At 44.1% G+C, this 14,432-nt stretch overlaps 1 protein-coding gene across 1 annotated transcript in view; it reads left to right on the top strand.

The window, feature by feature from the left end:
- KAT6A (lysine acetyltransferase 6A) overlaps positions 1–14,432 on the top strand; it is a 1,196,154-nt gene that overhangs the window by 806,802 nt on the left and 374,920 nt on the right. The window contains exon 12 of the mRNA XM_069214088.1: positions 2,986–3,079. Within this exon, the coding sequence (XP_069070189.1) occupies positions 2,986–3,079 (94 nt within the window). The remainder of the gene's footprint in view (positions 1–2,985; positions 3,080–14,432) is intronic.

Genomic DNA, 14,432 nt, shown 5'->3' with positions numbered 1-14,432 from the left:
TGGAGCTTATTTTGTTTTATAGCCTTGAAAATCTTTTGTGTTTTAAGACAATAGTTTATGTCAGGTCGTCTTTTCTTTCCACAGTTTAGAGCCAATAACATGAACCAACTCAGTGTTATTTTGCAAAGTTAAGAGATGGGTTGATTTTTTTTTTTTTTTTTTTTTTATTAAACCAAAATCTAATGACTCGAGCACATACTATAATAGAAATTCCTGGAATTGTCAGCTCAAAATGTAATGCTTCAATGGACAGACTCCGGTGCAGCAGAAGCAATCTTTTCCACAAAAAAGCCTTCTAAGACATTTAGGATTGTATTAGTTGAATCTGTCTTATAAAAGGACACCAGGAATCGTTGCTTCATAGTTGTGCTTCATTACATCCAATTAATTTTCTAGATTTTTCAAGAAACACAGAGATTGGTTTTCTAGACCTCTTGGCATTAGGTACTGCAATGTTGCAGCTTATTTAAATAAGAGCGTGCTAGGCCTGCTTTTGCACGTTTTCCACTTTTGCACATTTAGACATCAAGGCAGACGTTACCCACTTCCAATTATCAATTTGCCATATGCGTTGTTACTGTTATTCCAATTATGCAAGTGCGTTGACTATCAAATTATTTATTTTCTTTGTGAGCCTCTGATACGGTTTTATAGGACACACTGCAGAAGCCCCTTGGCAGGTTTATGTTTGTGTTTGTTATATCGGACACAAAGGGTTGATTTTCCCAAGTGAAACATTAGGCTTCTGTATCATTTGTAATCTTTAGATATCAGCTTCTGTGGACTGTAAAATACATACATTAGCCAGATCTCGTAACATAGGAGTGACATTTTCCCTACTAGCTTACGTCCTGAATAAGGATGTTGACTAGTGTTCTGTTGTTGGAAAGTTTATAAAATGTAGCAGTTATCAATGTAGTTTGGCTTTCAAGATACTGTTCCATTGTGTGATTGTTTGCTAGCTGCTCAATTAAAAGTATTAACTTGTCAGTTACAGCAATTTTTTAAGTAGGATTAAAGATGGTACAATGACATCTTCTTACGTTCCAATGGAACTTGTTTATTCAAACTCTACAGTGCCTCACCCCCTGAATAAGAAGATGAATTTGCAATTATTACTGTATGCCTGGAGATTATTTAAGTTGTCCACCTAAACACACTGAAGGCTCTTTGCCATAGTGAGAAGATGAACTTAATGTTTGGCCGAATATAGACACTAACTGTAGAACAGAAAGTCCAGATTTATTCTTCTAGACTGTGTCTTCATAATGGTATTGCTATGAACGACATTCTGTTTAAGAGTGTAGCAGACACACAGAAGGGCTTAGGTTTCTTCCTCAAAACCCTGTCCTCTTTAAAAAAAAAAAACATAGTCAACTTTTGCTACAGTTGACTTGCTGCAGCAAAATAAAGACATCTTAATAAACCAGCAACAGTGAGGGCAGTTCCAGCTAGGAGGGAAAAGAAATATAAGGCTTTGCCCCAAGACCCAAGATTCAGTAGAGGCCATCTAGGCACACATTCATTAACACTAGTGACTGCTATAAAGAGGTCAATAAATCCATTATCACTGTTAATGTTGAATAGTGACTGCAAGACATTGAAGGCTGTGGACAGGAAAATGGAGGGGACGGTGGCCACTCAACGATGCTGTAGCAATTCTAATGCTCTTCTGAAAGATATGGTCCTCACCAAATTGAAGAAATGGCGAAATTAACAGAGCATTTACTTGAAGAATTCAGCAAAAATGCATAATGTGTAATGGAAGAAGGCAAAACAGTTTCAAGCACATGCTTAACCCCCTCACTAGACCGTGTAGAAACATCAAGTAGGCATATGTTAACAGCAACCTTACTCCACAGTTGTGCAGAAACGTGTATTGAAAATGTGAGGTACATGCAGATAATATCGACCTGCCATTTAAAGCATGGCATCTATCTGACCCAGAAGTTAAATCTCTTCAATGCATGTCAAAGGTTAACAATACAACCATGGCAGTGGGTGCATTAAAGACAAGAAGGGATTTTTCAAAAGACACTTATAACAACTGAAGAGGCCAAGAGCATCAGTCATTCCCGAATTTGTAATACCAGGGTGAGCCACAGAAGACCTATCAAGGTTCAAGTCATTTGCACCAATATACACCTCCAAGGCATTTCTTTCGATCTAGAGAAAGAGGCAAATGACCCAGCCCAAGAAGCTCTCAGCTGCGTTCTCCTGCTAGAAGGCACAACCTCTTGGCAAAGATATACCTAGAACAAGATTGTTTCTGCTTCATAATACATTCAGCCCGTAAGCAATACTCAGTGTTTGTAATGGGGAACTGAAGATGTTGATATTTGAAATAAAATCAGACCTAAGAGGGTTTACAGAATGGCGGTAGTGGCAGTGCACTTAAGGCTTCAGACCATTGATGTTTACTTAGGACTAGGTGACTGGCTAATAAAGGGGACTTCTTACTTGGAATTATAACCCGTAGTTGCAGGAAGCACTATTTGATGTTACTACTTGGTATAGCATGGTCATACAGTTCCTTATCTGGTTCCAAGGAAGGTCTCTCTTGAAGTATGTCTCGTTTGTGGGATGGTAAACACCTCTGCTGTGTCATAGATTGTGAACGTCCCTTGTTCGGCATTTATTGCTTATTTTAACTCTGCCCCACAACTTATAACAATTGAGTTTAGTTGGTGGCAGGAAATCAGCTGTAGCTCCAGCTACATAAAGGTATGTTTTATTGTTTATATCCTGCAACTCCTTCTTTCGTGTTTTTACAGTTTGAATGGTATAGTTTGTGAATGAACCTCTGTTCTGTAGCCTGTCTCCTACTGGTTGCTGGATGGTTATTTAGACCCAAATACATCTTTATGTACATTGGTTGATGAGTACAAAAGTAATATACATTTAATGCCACAATAAGATAATCTAGTGCCAAAGCCTCTTCACACAACCACATGTCTTAATAACTCTTATTTTTATGTCCCTAAGGAAAAACACTGCCAGCAGAAATACAATGTTTCCTGTATTATGATCCTTCCTCAATACCAGCGCAAGGGCTTTGGAAGATTCCTCATAGATTTTAGTGAGTATACAACTTCTACTACTCAGCCACAAATCCTTCTGCATTATATCGGTGTACTTTTCTCTGAACGGATCCTCTATGACAATGTTACTATTATCTCTGTCCACATACGGGATTCTGAAACATGCTTAAAAAGGAGAGGAAAAAATCAAAAAAATTAAAGCAGAAAATATTGCCTTTGTAAACACATTTGGTTTCCGTTTTTACCTTTTAATACAAATGTGTAAGAGAAACCCCAAAATAATTGTATTGTTAAAAATGGGTTTAAGACATTTTTTCAGCATTGCTGCTCAAAACTCTTTCAATTTTATCTTTTTTTTTAATTTAATTTTTATTTTTAGGAAAAGTGAGGAAAATGTGCCTTAGTCTGTGTGTTCTGACACAGCGTAAAAATGTGCTGTCACTTTAACCCCTTAGCTGCTGAGGATTTTCCACCACCAATGCTAAGACCTTCATTGATGCTTGCAACACTTTACACTTAGGCCTCCATAACTTTATTTCCAGAAAAGTTATCCAGACCAAATGTGCATCCCTTTTCCACATCGTTGGGAATTCTAAAGGTATTTATGGTTTGTGGATTCCCCATGGAAGGAAGCAAGAAAATAACTAGAATATAGCATGTTTTTTTGGGTGGTTTTCTTAGTTTGCGGTAAAAATGTTTTTTTTAAAAGTGCAGGGCAAGAAAACGTATGTTTTTTCCCTAAAAATGTTGTAATTAAAGGTTTGCTGTGCTAGGATTGCTATCTTCGCAGCATCCAGAAACATGCAGAGCTGTAAAAGAAAACCATTTTTTAACAACAGTCTTTGCATTTTTCTGATTTGTAGTCTGCGTTTTTATATTTTATTTTTATTTCAGCGTACTTGCAAGTTGTGATGGGAACAGGTGTAAAACTGTGATGAACTCGGAAACCTGTACATTTCAGACAATAGACAAACTTCTGAATTCTGCAAGGGTTCATTTGTGTACATGTCTCCAATTTACATTTTAGGGTATTTTGTGGTCTGGGCGCTATGCCAAGCCACACAAGTGAGGTAAAATGTTCATCTTGCGAAGTCTGGGAACATTTAGTGGTAGAAATATTGTGGTTTGTTGCCAATTTTTTTTTTGAAGTTTTCAGCCAGAAATGTGCGGAAAATGATGTGTGGAAAGTGCATATTTTCAGCTAAAGATTGAGATTTGCAGGGCATTTTAAATTGTAATTTTTTTTTGTGGGTGACGCACAGCACCTGTACTCCCGTGGGGGTTTAATTTTCAAAAAATGTCTGGGTTTAGTAGGATTCCCTGTTTGCCAGCTGTTTCTGAGCCACAATAGGGCATCCATTCAGCATTCAAGTGAGAGTAAACTGGAACTTACCCCCACTTTGTAGGTCTATGTCAAAACTACACCCAAAACATCCAAATTTCCCTTCACTTGCCATTGGGATGGGGATGCTGTAGGCTCAGGCAGGCAGAAAGAAAGCTGGGGCTTTAGGGGGTTAGGAATAGGCCCCATGTCTGAGTTGCCCGTACCCCACCCAACAAGAGCCATCACCCCAAGGGTGGATAAAAAATACAAACCACCACCCACAGACCCAGTGTTTATCACTTCGCAGTTACCACCTGACTCCGTCCTTTTCGCTCCGTGTTTCGGTTCGGAAAGTTAGTCAGAATCTCGGAAGAAAGCGTCGGTATTGTTCCGTTCGGTATCGGGATAGTTAGGTACATCGACACCGATCATCGGAAGACTTTGGGGTAGTTTCGATCCCCCATCGGGGCCTGGTCGGCCCGACCGCGTGCGACATCGAAGCCGATGGAACGGACCCCGTTTCGTTTCTGCCCAAAATGTCACAGTAAGTATCCTTATACAGATCAGCACTTGGTCTGTAACTTGTGCTTGTCCCCCGAGCACAAGGAGGATACCTGTGAAGCCTGTCGAGCCTTCCGGTCCAGAAAAACACTCCGGGACCGAAGAGCCAGGCGTCAACAAATGGCGTCCACGTCGACAAAACAACGTTTCGACGAGGAAGAGGAAACATTCTCGGTTCCGGAATCAGAATCCGGAGACTCCGACGTCGAACAACAGCAACAAACTGTGAGTAAGACGTCGAAAAGTAAATCCATCGACAAACCGAAAGCCCAGGGGACGGCACTGCCAACAGGCCATGGCTCGACCCATAAAACAGGCGACCCGTCGAAGGCGCCGAAAAAGGGCACGCCCATAGCGAAGACACCCGACTCCGGTCGAGGGACCGCCATGGAGCAACCTCGGAGCCGAGAAAGCGGCTCCGAGAGACAAAAACAAGATACCGGCACCGAAAAACATCGGCACCGAGAATCCATGCCGAAAGGAACAAAAATTCTGTCGGTGCCGAAACCGAAAAAAGATTCTCTCTCGGCGCCGAAAAATACCACACCTTCATCCTACTCAGAGGAACAAGGAATAAGTGGCCAAATGCACAGATTTGGACAAGAGCTCCAAAGTGTAGAATCGGACTACACACAAAAGAGACTGTACATCCAGCAAGACACAGGGAAGATATCAACCCTTCCCCCAATCATGAGGAAAAGAAGGATCGGACTTCCAAAGGATGACGCACAACCACAAGCCAAAGTGGTTAAAAAAGTCACGCCTCCGCCCTCTCCACCACAGGCATCGCCGGGACAAACACCGCCACAAATGCACTCACCAGCGCAAACTACCATAAGTCATGACGATCAGGATCAAGACGCTTGGGACCTGTATGACACCCCAGTGCCGGACAATGATCCCGAGTCATACCCCACAAAGCCGTCACCGCCAGAGGACAGTACCTCATACTCGCAGCTGGTGGCTAGAGCAGCAGAATTCCACAATGTCCAACTGCATTCCGATCCTATAGAGGATGATTTTTTATTTAACACCCTCTCGGCTACACACAGCCAATATCAATGTCTCCCAATGCTACCAGGGATGTTACGACACGCAAAAAAATTTTTGAAGAGCCCGTAAAATCAAGAGCCATCACCCCAAGGGTGGATAAAAAATACAAACCACCACCCACAGACCCAGTGTTTATCACTTCGCAGTTACCACCTGACTCCGTGGTAGTAGGGGCAGCTCGCAAGAGAGCAAATTCACATACATCTGGCGACGCCCCACCTCCGGACAAAGAAAGCCGAAAATTTGATGCGGCAGGAAAAAGAGTAGCATCACAGGCAGCCAACCAGTGGCGCATCGCAAATTCACAAGCGCTGCTGGCCAGATATGACCGCGCACACTGAGACGAGATGCAACTTCTCGTAGACCATCTTCCCCAGGAATACCAAAAAAGGGCGCAGCAAATAGTTGAAGAGGGACAAACGATCTCAAACAATCAAATCCGCTCTTCACTAGACGCAGCCGATACTGCAGCAAGAACAGTCAACACTGCTGTCACCATAAGGAGACACGCTTGGCTACGCACTTCAGGCTTCAAACCTGAAATCCAGCAGGCTGTCCTTAATATGCCCTTCAACGAGAAACAACTTTTTGGCTCTGAAGTGGATACAGCCATTGAAAAACTTAAAAAGGACACAGACACGGCCAAGGCCATGGGCGCACTCTACTCCCCGCAGAGCAGAGGCTCTTTCAGAAAAACTCCATTTAGAGGGGGGTTTCGTGGCCAACCCACAGACACCACCAGCCAACAAACAAGAACCACACCATATCAGGGTTCCTTCCAAAGGGGAGGTTTCAGGGGATATCGGGGGGGTCAATTCCCAAGGAGTAGGGGAAGATTCCAGACTCCAAAACCACCTCCACCTAAACAGTGACTTTCAAGTCACGCAACCCCTTCACTCAACACCAGTGGGGGGAAGACTAAGCCAATTCTACCAATCTTGGCAACAGATTACAACAGACAATTGGGTATTAGCAATAATCCAACATGGCTATTGCATAGAATTCCACAACTTCCCACCAAACATCCCCCCCAAAACACGCAAAATGTCACCACAACATTTAGAACTTTTAGGACTAGAAGTTCAAGCACTACTGCAAAAGGATGCAATAGAGTTAGTACCAGTACAACAAAAAAACACAGGAGTTTACTCCCTGTACTTTCTAATTCCAAAAAAAGACAAAACATTAAGACCAATATTAGATCTCAGGACACTAAATACCTACATCATATCGGACCATTTTCACATGGTCACACTACAAGACATCATTCCACTGCTCAAACTGCGAGATTACATGACCACATTAGACCTAAAGGATGCGTACTTTCATATACCAATACACCCTTCTCACAGAAAGTACCTACGGTTCGTATTCAAAGGAATACATTACCAATTCAAGGTGTTGCCATTCGGAATAACAACTGCACCAAGAGTGTTCACAAAATGTCTAGCAGTAGTAGCAGCACACATCAGAAGACAACAGATACATGTGTTCCCTTACCTAGACGATTGGCTAATCAAGACCAACACAGTAAAAAAATGCGCAAACGACACCACATTTGTCATACAAACCCTTCACAAACTGGGGTTTTCCATCAACTATACAAAATCACACCTAGAACCGTGTCAAACACAACAATATCTAGGAGCAACCATCAACACATCAAAAGGAATTGCCACTCCAAGTCCACAAAGAGTGCAGGCATTCCACAAGGTAATAAGTGCTATGTTTCCAAACCAAAAGATACAAGCAAAATTTGTGCTAAAACTTCTAGGCATGATGTCATCATGCATAGCCATTGTCCCAAACGCAAGACTACACATGCGACCCTTACAACAGTGTCTAGCATCACAATGGTCACAGGCACAGGGTCAACTTCAAAATCTGGTGTTGGTAGACCGCCAAACATACCTCTCGCTTCTATGGTGGAACAGCAAAAATTTAAACAAAGGGCGGACATTTCAGGACCCAGTGCCTCAATACGTTATAACAACAGATGCTTCCATGACAGGGTGGGGAGCACACCTCAATCACCACAGCATTCAAGGACAATGGGATATACACGAAACAAAATTTCATATCAATTACCTAGAACTGTTAGCAGTATTTCTAGCGTTAAAAGCCTTCCAACCCATAATAACACACAAATACATTCTTGTCAAAACAGACAACATGACAACAATGTATTATTTAAACAAACAAGGAGGAACACACTCAACACAATTGTGCCTCCTAACACAAAAAATTTGGCAGTGGGCGATTCACAACAACATTCGCCTAATTGCACAATTTATTCCAGGAATACAAAACCAACTAGCAGACAACCTTTCGCGAGACCACCAACAAGTCCACGAATGGGAAATTCACCCCCAAGTTCTGAACAAGTACTTTCAAATTTGGGGAACACCCCACATAGATTTGTTCGCAACAAAAGAAAACTCAAAATGCCAAAACTTCGCATCCAGGTACCCACACCGCGAATCACAAGGCAATGCTCTATGGATGAGTTGGTCAGGGATATTTGCGTACGCTTTTCCCCCTCTCCCTCTCCTTCCATATCTAGTAAACAAGTTGAGTCAAAACCAACTCAAACTCATACTGATAGCACCCACATGGGCAAGACAACCTTGGTATACAACTCTACTAGACCTTTCACTAGTACCGCATGTCGAACTACCCAACAGGCCAGATCTGTTAACACAACACAAACAACAGATCAGGCATCCAAACCCAGCATCATTGAATCTGGCAATTTGGCTCCTGAAATCCTAGAATTCGGACACTTAGACCTCACACAAGAATGCATGGAGGTCATAAAACAAGCTAGAAAACCTTCCACTAGACACTGCTATGCATCTAAGTGGAAAAGATTTGTTTACTACTGCCATGCCAATCAAATACAACCATTACATGCCTCTACTAAAGACATAGTAGGATACTTACTACATTTGCAAAAAGCAAATCTCGCTTTTTCATCTATAAAAATACACCTCGCAGCAATATCTGCTTACCTACAAACTACTCATTCATCGTCTCTATTTAGAATACCAGTTATTAAAGCATTCATGGAAGGGCTAAAAATAATTATACCACCAAGAACACCACCAGTTCCTTCATGGAATCTTAACATCGTCTTAACAAGACTCATGGGTCCACCTTTCGAACCCATGCATTCCTGTGAAATGCAATATCTAACCTGGAAGGTCGCATTTCTCATTGCAATCACATCCCTCAGAAGAGTAAGTGAAATACAGGCATTTACCATACAAGAACCATTTATTCAAATACACAACAATAAAATAGTTCTAAGAACAAATCCAAAATTTCTGCCAAAAGTAATCTCACCATTCCATTTAAATCGAACAGTAGAATTGCCAGTGTTCTTCCCACAACCAAATTCTGTGGCTGAAAGGGCACTACATACATTAGACATCAAAAGAGCACTAATGTATTACATTGACAGAACAAAGCTAATCAGGAAAACAAAACAACTGTTCATAGCTTTTCAAAAACCACACATAGGAAATCCAATCTCTAAACAAGGCATTGCTAGATGGATAGTCAGATGCATTCAAACATGCTATCTTAAAGCCAAAAGAGAATTGCCTATTACACCAAAGGCACACTCAACCAGAAAGAAAGGTGCTACAATGGCCTTTCTAGGAAACATTCCTATGAGCGAAATATGTAAGGCTGCAACCTGGTCTACGCCTCATACATTTACTAAACACTACTGTGTAGACGTACTAAATGCACAACAAGCTACAGTGGGCCAAGCTGTACTAAGAACATTATTCCAAACTACTTCAACTCCTACAGGCTAAACCACCGCTTTTAGGGGAGGTAACTGCTTTATAGTCTATGCCAAACATGTGTATCTGCAGCAACATATGCCATCGAACTGAAAATGTCACTTACCCAGTGTACATCTGTTCGTGGCATTAGTCGCTGCAGATTCACATGTACCCTCCCACCTCCCCGGGAAGCCTGTAGCCGTTTAGAAGTAGATCATAAATCTTAAACATCTGAACATTTGTAAATAATTATTAGAAACTCTTAACGTACATACATATTCACTCCATTGCATGGGCACTATTTATACCAAACAACTCCATCCTCACCCTCTGCGGGGAAAACAATCTAAGATGGAGTCGACGCCCATGCGCAATGGAGCCGAGGAGGGAGGAGTCCTTCGGTCCCGTGACCAAAAAGACTTCTTCGAAGAAAAACAACTTGTAATACTCCGAGCCCAACACCAGGCAGCGGACTGTGCCAAACATGTGAATCTGCAGCGACTAATGCCACGAACAGATGTACACTGGGTAAGTGACATTTTCAATCCCTGGTGTACAGTGAGCTTTCTGCCCCTGAATACCAATACATGGTAAAACCTCCAGGACGCTCCTTGGGAAGCAGGGTCCAGAAAGACTGTTGGGCCCATTCTGGGATGGGGACATGGTCCAATGCCAATGTAAGCCACCCCGTCTCTTTTTTGCGTCTGAAAAAAACCCTGGTGTCCAGCGTGCTATACTCCCTGGCACCAATGAAAATTTAAAGCACACCACACCATTAGTGTAGCCTTCTTTCACTGACAGCACTATGCACTGCGACCTTAAAGGAAAACAAAAAAACATTAACTCTCAACCCAGGGAGCTGCTCCCTCGCCTCCTGACTTTGATTTTGAGAAAGAAAACGCATCTCATTTCCAAAACAGAAGCATTTTCTTGTAACCTTTAAATATCTTCCACAGTACAGAGGTATTGTAGATGATGTCAACAGGTTATCCTCAACACCAAGGAAGTTACTGCTACTAAAGTGAGACAATGCCAGTGTGCAGCAGTGATGGTTATCCCCTTGTTTCTTTTTGATGGCTATGAATAGGATCCATGAAAGCAGGGTGGTGCTCTTTCGTTGCTTTTTTCAGAGACATTATCCATGTAAATAATTTATTGTTGCTTCACGCATTTTTAACAACTTTATATTGGCTTTATTTAGTGCAGGGATTAAGAGTTTTACATTAGAAAATTGCTGTGTATGTATTTTATATAGTTAAGATAGTGCATTGCCTAGCTTAAATCTGTGTCAGGACTGTAACCTTCATCTTCAAGCATCAGACATAAAACTGAAAAGCATTGTATTCAGCAACGTTTTTTATTAAAATGTCTAATCAGCAACTGAGGAAGAACCTCCACCCGATTTCTGCAACACCTCTGATATATAATCCAGTCCTCTGCATTGGTGGCAGGACAATATCATTTCAGAAGCCTGTATTTTCACCTAACTTGCTAATTTTATCCTATATTGTCTTGGGTACATTTTAGCTTTTGCCTGGGCACACTATTTGGCTTGACTTCAGCTTGCGGGCTGTACCCTTTTACCCAGAAAGTATGCTCTTTTTTTCATTTATTCGAATGTATTCATTTTAGCACAGCTTGTTCTAGCAGTAATGATTTTTTTTTGTAAACAGTTGATATTTTGCAAGAGCATCACTATCAGTGTTATGGATGACCTATTTTTTGTTGTGTTGTTTTACCCTTGGTTAGTAGGAACAGAATGCAAGGCACACAGGATAATGTTCTGTATTGCCACCACAAGACTGCATAAACAGTCCAGCGTGTAGGTACATACCCACATCAGACTTCTGTGCAAGAACAAAAGATGTCCCCTATATAAACATCTTGTGGGACAAAGGGCATTAGAGGGTGTTCCAGTCCATGACGGTTTGGGGCCGATCTCAGCCTTTCTGTCACTGCGGAGCCTGATCTGGAGACAGGAAGCCTGACCTTGTGCTAAGGTAATGGGTGTGGGGGGGGGTGTCTCATGGACACAGCATGGACAGATTTTGACTTACACCACCATGCATTCGCTAGGGGCTAGAGATTAGTTTCTAAGTAGAAATTGTATGTTCATATCTGACAGAGACTTCTACCTGCAGATTCCTTACCTTTGAATTCCCTGGCGTCAGCTTCGAATCTGGAATCTTTTTGCTGAGCAGTACCCTGCGCGCGCCGTCCTGTGGAATCATTTGGTTCTGAGTTTTTCCGGCTCCACATGGCTTCGTCAGGGTCGTTGGAGCCGTCTGACGTCAGGGTCAACTATGTAGACGCCACCTCTGCGCGCATATGTCAGTTTTTTTCCTTCCTCGCCAGTTAAGCACAGATCTGGGATCGAGCTACCCTTTGCTTTTTTTGGCAAGCCTTTTTTCGACATTTTTTCGAGGATTTTTCTCGTCTGTGTGAGGGATATGTTCTCTAGGAAGACAGGGTTCAAGACGTGCGGCGCCTGCCATCGCGCGTTGTCAGTGGCAGACCCCCATGAGGTATGTCTCTGGTGCCTCGACATGGACCACGACTCGAAGTTGTGTTCCAACTTCTGGGCCATGGCCCCGAAACTTTGAGGGAGCGCCCCCTTATTCTCATGGCGGCCCGGCAGTTGACTTTGGATTGCGCAACTCCTTGGAGGTCACGGTCCCTCTCAAGGAGAAGGTCGCTGAACCGCTCCAAGAGCCCCAACTCCTCTTTGTCCCATTCGAGGTCGTTGGGGCACTCGGGAAGATGCACAATAAGAAGTCGTCGTCCAAGCGGACTTCGCCACGCCCGTCGGCTGACAAGGCATCTTGAGAATGTCGACGTTCCGAGCACGGTTCCACTGAGCCTTTGCCAGGGCAGACTCTGTGTCCCTCTGTTACCTCCCTACCCCCCCCCCACACCCTCCCCCCCCCCCCTATCCCCCCACCTTTTCTGGGAGCTGGAGTGACCCCCGCTCAATTAAAGGAATTTTACATGGCTATGCGCCTTCTTTTTGGGAGTCAGCAGGGGCCCCATCGGATTCAACACCGGCAGCTTCGGCACCTTTGGGGATCCCAAGATCCGATAGCAGATCCGGACCAGTGCCGGGTTGTCACAGTCGGCCTCCTCCGGCGCTGGGCCGACGTCGTCATTACCTCTACCACCGGCGCCCACTGGTGGTGGTAGCCCCATCCTCATTCCTGATGATCCGGAGCCGGAACGACGTCGTACGACGCTGATTCAGACTTCGACAGTGCCGATTAGGCCCAGATCAGTGCCTGAGGCTTATTTTGAACAGCCAGGCACAGGTGAAGACTGGGAGGGGTCTGAGGACCCTTTAGAATACGGATTGGAGCATGAACAGGACTGGTATGATGATCTAGGGGAAGCCAGTGGACTGGATACGTCTCCAGATGCTGGCATGCTCTCACCTACTTCTGTGGCTATGGAGGAGGGGGGGGGGCATCTTATGCCATGGTGGTGCGTAGGGCAGCTAAGGTCTTGGACCTAGACTTGCCTACTGAGCCAGTCAGGACTAATCTCCTGACAGAGGTGCTTCAGCGAGGGGTTGCTACATCAGAGCCGATGTTACCCTTCAATGAAGCCCTCACACAGGTCCTTCTGGGAACGTGGTCCAAACCCAACACAGGGGCTCCTGTGAATAGGACAATGGGCTGCAGCCATCGACCAGCTCCAAGCGACCCTAGTTTCCTCACCCAACACCCCACCCCAGAGAGATTGGTGGTCCAAGCCCTCCACTTCACGTGGTGCCTTCTCTTCCGTTTCCCCGGATAGGGAATCCAAGAGGCTGGATCAACTCGGGAAGAAGATGTATTTTTTTCCTCCACTCTGGCATTAAGGTCAGGAAACACCTTTTGCCTATCAGTCTGTTTTTCCCATACTTTATGGAACAGCAGTGGCACAAGTGCTGCCCCAGGTCCTGGAGGGCGTACAGGACACTCTCACCCAGACTGTCAAGGATGGGAGAGATGCAGCCAAGTTTACCATCAGGTGTGGCTTTGACACAATCGACTTGCTGAACAGTGGCCCTTCGACACCACGCCTGGCTGCGTACCACTGGCTTTTCGAGGGATGTCGAACTTGATGGACATGCCTTTTGATGGCACATGCCTTTTTGGCGAAAAGGCAAACTCTGCGCTTGAGAGATTCAAGGATTCACGGGCTACGGCCAGATCCTTAAGTCTCTCAGTGCCTGTTCGCCAGCAGTCTGTCTATCACCCCTTTTGAGGCTTCAGGAGGGGCACAGTACCACGCCAACAACAGGTTAGCCGTCATCCTCTGGCTTCACAGCATCCTGCGTGAGGTCGAGGTCATGGTACCTTCAGTCCTAGAGGGTCTAGCCAGACGTCGGGCACCACCCAGCCGCCCTCTTCCGCAACACCCAAGCCCTCCTAGTATGGTTCTGCAAGACCATGTCCGTCCAGTTGGAGAGAGGATTCAATTTAATCTCCCTCATTGGCAATCCATAACATCGGACAAATGGGTCTTGAAGATCATAGAGAAGGGCTATTCCCTCCCCTTCCAGTCTTTCCCTACCTCTATTCCACTGGTAAAAGAACAGCTGATGGAGGATCATTTGATCTTACTCTGCGAGGAAGTTACGGCTCTCTTGTCCAAGGGAGCCATAGAAAGGGTCCCAATATC

The sequence above is a fragment of the Pleurodeles waltl genome, chromosome 11, assembly GCF_031143425.1.
Source record: "Pleurodeles waltl isolate 20211129_DDA chromosome 11, aPleWal1.hap1.20221129, whole genome shotgun sequence".
NCBI classification, from domain to species: Eukaryota; Metazoa; Chordata; class Amphibia; order Caudata; family Salamandridae; genus Pleurodeles; species Pleurodeles waltl.
This window is presented reverse-complemented; position numbering and strand designations above follow the sequence as displayed.